Source organism: Adiantum capillus-veneris, chromosome 16 (genome assembly GCF_014529385.1).
Source record: "Adiantum capillus-veneris isolate H3 chromosome 16, ASM1452938v2, whole genome shotgun sequence".
In the NCBI taxonomy this organism is placed as follows: Eukaryota; Viridiplantae; Streptophyta; class Polypodiopsida; order Polypodiales; family Pteridaceae; genus Adiantum; species Adiantum capillus-veneris.
The window spans coordinates 120,065,396-120,073,596 of NC_140946.1; the positions used below are offsets into that span (position 1 = coordinate 120,065,396).

The 8,201-nt window shown below is 43.7% G+C and overlaps 1 protein-coding gene across 9 annotated transcripts in view; it reads right to left on the bottom strand.

Moving 5' to 3' along the window:
* Nucleotides 1–2,378, bottom strand: part of LOC147439748 (uncharacterized) — a 45,374-nt gene extending 42,996 nt beyond the window's left edge. For 7 of the 9 annotated variants that reach the window (XR_015184629.1, XR_015184633.1, XR_015184628.1 and 4 more), the window contains exon 1: nt 45–2,374. Coding sequence is in view for 1 of the 9 variants with exons in the window: in XM_086485536.1 (XP_086341662.1) it covers nt 45–147; nt 311–1,557; nt 1,819–2,215 (1,747 nt within the window). In the remaining 8 variants the exon portion in view is untranslated. Of the gene's footprint in view, nt 1–44 lie in introns of all 9 variants that reach the window. The other 2 variants (XM_086485536.1, XR_015184635.1) reach the window with 2 other exon arrangements.
* Nucleotides 2,379–8,201: the final 5,823 nt, after the last annotated feature.

Here is an 8,201-nt window from a genome sequence, read left to right on the forward strand (position 1 = left end):
ATCGACTGTTTAAGCATTGTCCTAAAAAGAAATAGGACTCTTACTTGACAAATGATAGGCGGCAACAAAATGAAAACATGGAGCTTCATCTTCTTGTGGGAAGTTCAGTTCCTTGTCAATCGAGCTCCTTTTATAAATTCTTGAGACCTGTTAGAGCTAGCATGCTCTTCTGGAGCTCCCCATTGCTTAGCCAGGCAAGCAGCATTTTGACACCATCCAGAATAGTGCTAAAACAGGGTTTATGCATCATCTGCTCCAACAGCTGCCTCACAAGGTACGTATTATCACCTTGACAAAGGACAAACAATACTTCCACAAAAGAGCTGAAATGATTTGCAGGTGCATTTTCTAAGGCCTTGTAAAGAAGTGTACTTGCACTGTTAGTGTCGCGTCCATCACAATAAAGATCACCTAAATCTTTTGAAGTGACCTCACTCAATATGATTTTAGCTGACACTAAATCTTCAAAGACCTTGCAAGCAGAGTCAAACCTTCCTTGATTGCAGAATCCAAGAATAATGTTCAAATAGTACTTTCTACTTGTGTCAAATCCTGCCTGAGACATCTTTTTTAAAAGTTTCGAGGCATCATCTAGTCTTCCAGCCCTGCTTGCACTTCCTATCAGCAACTTATAGGTAATTATATCAACCTTCCTTTCATTAAGTTTATCGAACCAGGTCATGGCTTCCTCAATCAAACCGCTTTTGCAAAGTCCATCAATCAAGGCCTTGCAATTTGAAAGGCTTGGATATGTGTTCTCCTTGACAAGACTCATCATTATATCATACGCCCTTGATGTTTGACCAGATTTGGAAAGGCCATTCATAAGAGCTCGATAAGTTATAGCATCAGGAATACAATGATTGCAAACCATATCATCTAAGATTGTATGTGCCAATTTAGCCTTATTTGATTTACATAAACAATCCAGAAACATAGTATAAACGATAGTATTTAAGGAAATTTTTCTACCCAGCATCTCTACCAAAAGCTCAAATGCTGCCTCTAGACGATTTGCCTTACAAAATCCATCCATTAAGACTCCATAAGTTATAACATCTGGAATATAGCCCTTGTTCTTCAGCTCCAGAAACAAACTCCAAGCTTTGTCCATCTGACCAGCCTCTGTGTATCCATTGATCATTACCGTGTACGTATGGGTATCAGGAGAACATTCAAACTCATGCATAGCACCCAGAATTTTTGCTGCATCCTCTACTTTTCCAATCTTGCACATGCCATCGATCATTATATTGTGAGTAACAACAGTAGGTCTACATCCATTCCTCAACATGTTGCTCATCAAACAGTAAGCCTCATTGACTCGACCCTCTTGACAGAGGCCCTTCATCAAGATGTTGTAAGAATCTGATGTAGATGAATAGCCACTTCGTATCAGTTCTCCCAGCAACAGGTAGGCATCATTCATTCTTTTCAACTTTGTCAGACCATCTATAAGGGTGTTGTAAGTGATAGAATCTGGAGAGGGACCACTGCTTGCCATTTGTGCGTAAATGTCCTTCGCTTTGCCCCAGTCACCTTTTTTCACATGCGCATCTAGAAGCGAATTGTAGGTCAAAATGTCAGGGACACAACGAAGAACCTTCATTTTCAAAAAGGTTGCCCAAGCTTCCTTGGCTAAACCAGCCCTTCCATAGCTTGAAATGATAATGTTGAAAGTGACGGTGTTGAGCTTGCATTTATCACATTTCATGGCTACAAGCAATCTTTTCATGCACTGAAACTCTTGCTTGCAACCAACTAGCTTCAATATGCCATGATAAGTGACAGAGTTATGTTTAAATCCAACTTGCTTACCTGCCCACAGAAAGAATCCAACAGACACCTCTACATTCTCCATGCGCTTGAGGACTTCAAGTACATGATTTGCAGTAAGCTTCTTCAAAGCCTGCTTAAGCTTCTCCGCGGCATTGTCGCCCCAAAAGTTTTCATGCAAAATTTGGCAGATAGCTTGAACCTCTTGCTGAAAGCTCGTATTTTGAGCCTCATCCTTCGAGGTTGAAGTTTGACCCTCATCCTGCATGTTGGCATTGCAATACCCGAGATTGCCACTCTGTCCCTCTCTTTTACTAAAGACCTTGCCGTTCCTTCTATGAAAATATGAACGGTTGGGTTTGTGTGATCTAGAGCTAACACACAGAGTAGCAACCCACATTGCAAGATAAGGTCTTCCCACGGCCAGAGAGCGCGCCATTCTGCTGCTCTTTTAAGGAAGGCTCCGCGCTCATCTTTCGGCACTATTGGGAAAACGCATAAGCTCCCTACATGGAAAAACCTCGGATTGAGCCACTCCTGCTGTCGCCCTACTACTACGTAGAGCTCGTTGTGCTAAAAACAAAATGAAATACTGTAGGCTGCTGATTATGGGAGTTTTATGGTGTGGCTAGCCATGTCACTATAATTGTGGGGCATAAGGGGGCTGTCCAATGTCCAAACAAACTAGGGAAGGAAATGGTAGTGACCTCGCTCCAAACTAGGAGTGTGATTGCGTCGAGGAATGGTAGTTTGCCCATGCAAACACCAGCAAGGTCCATTATGTACAGGGATGATAGGAGCTTACAATGTTGCTTGGCAAGCGTAGCCACACAATGTCTCAACGGTCTTACTGTTGCAAGGTGGTCATCTAGGAGCATTTCTCTTTCTCTTCTCATGACCACAAAGAAGTCTAAAGCCCAGCGCCCAACCATGGTGAGTGATAAGTTGGTTTGCGCTTCTTGACTAGTTAGTGGCCTTTGTAGCCCAAGGTGCAACTCCTACAATCACTACTAGCCATAGGGGGGGCTTGCGAGGGGCTAACATTTCACACACATCGTTTAACCGATGACGAATGCGCCGCATAGGCAAGCCGTATCTCGTATAAGCAAGGACATTCTTTTTTTTTAAATGGGTTGTCGCATAAACAATGCCTAGCCTTGCATAATCGACGCTAAATAATTGAAACCGCTGCATAAACGACCCCGTGTGACTGCTCCTTGCTTAAGCGACGCAAACCAGCAAGGCTTGTATCGACGGTTGCACACTGCCATGGCGTCTCTCATGCGAGGCACTTTCATAATACTCCCTCGCGCCTTTCAAATTGCTCGCGGGAATCTTCACACAATAGTGTCATTGAGCATCGAGTAGCTACAGGCCAAACGAGGCGCGGGTACCCTACCCCACCCCTAGTGTTGTTATGAGACTGGGCACCCTCCTGTTGTAGTGGTTAGCTGCAATTGGGATAGCTGGCATAATGGTTAATTATGTGCTGTCTATTTATTTTATTAATTGAGTTGATGATGATTTTGTAGAGTGGAATGCGAGGAGTTGATGAAGAGGCGACGGCAGTTACTCTTGGCCATTTTATATTTGCACAGTAATTTAGAATATCATTTCAATAAGTCATTATGGCTCTGTAAATAGTTGTAGTGGGAACTCCCCTTATGGGTCATGCAAGAACTAATGAGCTTCACTCATTTACAAAAGTGAAGTGGGTGTAAAAAGAGGGGGCTCAATTTTTGGCACCTTAAACTCGAAAATAATGTATTAAATACCAACTCCACAAGAGAGGTGCCGTAGAGTTTGGGGCTAAATTTGAAGGAGTACGAGCGGAAGTGCGACGCGAGAGAGAGTGCGAGAAGAAGAGCACGACGATATGGTGAACTCGCTCTATTGTAATGTGTAGAGCATAGTGAGTTCTTATTAGGTTTTAACAAAAGAATATGTGTACATACCTGGCGGCCAGCCCACTTACCTGGGCAACCACATTGGGCTTTATATCCCAACAACCTCCCACTTAAAGTCCAATGTGGTACTTTAAGTGTGAGAGAAGCTACTATACAAGCTAATATACAAGAGATGTAGAGAAGTGATGTACTACCCTACACCTAACTGCTTGCAAAAATTGCAAAGCTCTCTGACGGAAGTCCTTTTGTAAGTAGATCAGCAGGATTTTCTGTGGTGTGAACTTTGACAAGCTGAAGTTGCTTATCCTCGAGCATTTCCCTGATGAAATGATACTTCACATCCACATGCTTTGTCTTTGAGTGATAAACTGGATTGCGAGCCAATTGTATAGCACTTTGACTATCACAATATAACACAGGCATCTCTTCTTTGATTCCCAAATCTGTTACTAGTCGATTAAGCCAAATTGATTCTTTGCATGCCTCTGACGCTGCAACATATTCAGCCTCTATAGTAGACTGAGTAACACAATCTTGTAATCTAAAACTCCATGATACTGCTCCACCAGCCAATGTAAAGACATACCCTGACGTAGACCTTCGGTTGTCTAAGTCACCTGCATAATCTGAGTCTGTAAAACCCTTTACACTTAGCTCCTGACTCCCATAGCATATACGCATACTCTTTGTAGCTTTCAGGTATCTCAATATTCCTTTCACTGCCTCCAAATGTTTCTTTCCTGGGTTTGACATGTATCGACTTACTACTCCCACTGCAAATGCAATGTCTGGGCGAGTAGCAATCATTGCATACATCAAACTACACACTGCAGACACATATGGAATCTTATCCATTTCAGCCTGTTCTTCCTCAGACACAGGACAATCTTGTTTGCTAAGTTTCACATATGGTGGCAATGGAACACTCAGTGCCTTTCCCTTCTCCATATTGAAACGTTGCAAAACCTTGTCAATATACTCTGTTTGAGATAACCAAATCAACTTCTTTGATCCGTCTCTCTCAATGTGTATACCAAGTATATGACTTGCCTCACCCATCTCTTTCATGTCAAACGATTTTGCCATCTTTGACTTCAAAGCTGAAATTTCTTCCAAGTGCGTGCCAGCAATCAACATGTCATCCACATACAAAATAAGGATCAGCCAACTACCATCCTTAGCCTTCTTTGTATATAGTGTAAAGAATGAGGATGCAAGAGAGCTACACAAGACAAGCACAAAGCACACAGAGATGGAAAGCTTCTTCTTCTTCTTCACAGAAAAGAGAGTACAAAATGACTAAGTGCTAAAGCTGAAAAATAGCACATATGTACATGCGGTCACTAAGTGTGAACTCGCTAGAAGCGTACTAGGCTGGCACTATAAGTGTAGTCCACTTGTAGAATCACTGGCAGAGATCCTCCGTGTCGGTCACCTAACGCGCCAGTGAGTAAATGCCGTAAGCGGCCAAGACCCATAGTGGATGCCAGCTCAAGGTGTAGAGCTCGACATCTCAACACTCCCCCTCGAGCTCTGCATGTCGCAGAGTCCAAGCATAGTCCGGAAACGTCGAAGCTTCTCAGCTCCGAGGGCCTTGGTAAAGATATCCGCTATCTGCTCCTCTATGCTGACGTAGACCAAGTCGATGTCGCCCGCCAACACTCGCTCTCGAACGTAGTGGTAATGGACCTCTATGTGTTTGGTCCTAGCATGGAACACTGGGTTCCTAGCCAACTGCATGCTGCTGAGGTTGTCACAATGAATGACAATCTGCTGGTCCACCTGCACTCCCAAGTCCTCAAGTAATGTGCGTAGCCAAGCTACCTCGCACGCCGCAACTGCTGCACCTCTGTACTCAGCCTTTGTGCTCGATAAAGCAACCGTAGGCTGCTTTTTGCTGCTCCAAGTAACAGCAGCACTCCCAAAAGAGAACATGAAGCCACTCGTAGATCTCCTATCAACAATGCTACCTGCCCAATCTGCATCTGTATACCCATACAATGCTAATGGTGCATCTGCTGCATAGAACAATGCGTAGTCAAGAGTCCCTTGCACATACCTAAGTGTGCGTCGTACTCCATCCAAATGTGGCTTCCTTGGAAGCTGCATGAACTGACTCTCCAAGCCTACTGTGTAGCTCAAGTCTGGCCTTGTGATAGTCAAGTAGATTAGACTACCCACCATCTTCCTGTACATATTGACATCCTCAACAACATCACCCTTCTCTGTACTCAGCTTTGCATTCACATCCAAGGGAATAGAAATCGGCTTACAATCAGCCATACCATACTTTGACAACATGTCCAAAGCATATTGTCTCTGTGACAGCCATACACCCTCTGGAGTCCTGATCACCTCAATGCCAAGAAAGTATCGCAACTCGCCCAAATCTTTCATTTCAAACTCCTGTTTGAGAAGACCCTTCACATGGTCAATCTCCATAGCATTGTCACCCACAATAATAAGGTCATCTACGTATATGGTAATGACCACAATCCCCACATCACTCTCACGTACATAGAGTGAATGATCAGCATGAGCTCTCCTAAAACCAATACTGACAAGATACTTGGCAATCCTGTCATACCATGCTCTAGAGCACTGCTTCAAACCATACAAAGCTTTGAGAAGTCTGCATACATAATCTGGGTAACCTGGATCGACATAACCAGGTGGCTGATCCATATACACTTCCTCTTGCAACTCACCATTCAAGAAGGCATTCTTTACATCCATTTGATGCATAATCCATCCTCTAGATGCAGCCACTGCTATGACAGCTCTCACAATCGTCATCTTTGCCACTGGAGCAAAGGTCTCCTCATAGTCTATGCCATACGTCTGTGCATAACCCTTTGCGACCAGCCTTGCCTTGTGACGATCAATGTTACCATCAGCCTTATGCTTGGTTTTATACACCCATTTACAGCCAATAGCTTTCTTGCCACTTGGCAATGGCATCAACTCCCATGTGTTGTTTGCTTCCAATGCAGCCATCTCTTCATTCATTGCATCATCCCAATGCACATTTCCAACTGCATCCTCAAAACATGTGGGCTCCACATCCTGTATCACCTTAGCCATGTAGGCTTGGTGATGCGCTAGATACCCATCATAAGTCAATTTCTGAACTGGATTTCTGACTCTATTAGATCTGCGCGGTCCTGGGTCACTCCTTTGCCCTCTAGCATCTTCTTGTACTTTCCTTACACCAGGTGTCTTGACAGCCGGAATTCCAAATTCCTCATCAAGACTTTGTTCAGAACCATCTGAATCCATGTCTACATGTGAAAAACCTGATGATGCATCAACCATAAAGGGAGGTTCATCAACCTTTTCCTTTCCTTTTCGTGATACATTCCCTGTACCTGTTGGTGGAGTAACCTGCGTACGTAGTCTACCATTCCATGGTTTCTCAACAGAGCCATGAGAAGAGGAATCTTGTGGTCCACTCAAAACCTGTGACTGTGGCCTCACATTTTGTACAACCACATCATCTTTTACATCAGCCCCAATAGTGCCATGTGCATTACTGTACCAGCTGCTCATCTCATCAAAGACTACATCTCTGCTCACTCGTAATTCTCGTGTAGTAGGATTGTAGCACCTGTACCCCTTTTGTTCAAGGGAATATCTCACAAGAATACATTTCTCTGCTTTAGGATCCAATTTCCTACGCAACTCATCTGGTACATGCACGTAAGCTATGCAGCCAAACACTTTCAAGTGTGCCAAATCAGGCTTTGTACCTGTAAACTTTTCCTCAGGTGTTACATCATGCACCGCATCTGTAGGTGTCCTGTTCATAATGTACACAGCTGTATTTACAGCTTCAGCCCAGAAATGATGAGGCATGTTCTTCTCATTCATCAATGCACGTGCAACCTCTGCAATGTGCCTGTTTTTCCTTTCTGCGACCCCATTCTGCTGTGGAGTATATCTGCATGTAAACTGCCTATGTATACCATGCATTCGCAGAAAATCTGAAAAATCATTGGAGAAGTACTCTCCCCCTCCATCTGACCTCAATGTCTTGATTTGCATATCTGTCTCCTTCTCAATCATGACTTTGAAGTCTTGAAAGTGACCAAACACTTCACTTTTGTTACTCATGAAGTAGACCCATACTTTCCTTGTATGGTCATCAATGAAAGAGACATAATACCTGCAACCATGTATACTTGCAGTATCGGTTGGACCCCAAACATCTGTGTGCACCACCTCAAGTGGCTTTTTACATACATTGTGCTCATGTGGAAATGAGCCCTTTGACTGTTTTTCAAATTGGCATGCTGCACACACTTTATGCATACCATCCACCTTGAATTTGGGCAAACCTTTTACAATCTGTTTTGATTGCATGCTGCGCAATCTCTGCTCATTGACATGGCCAATGCGTTTGTGCCAAATGTCAACATCAGCCACAACACCTGTGCCCTGTGCAAATAATGCAGCTTTTACCTCAGGCATGTCTACATTCAGCGTAAACATTCTGCCCACACATTTTCCCTCTGTGAT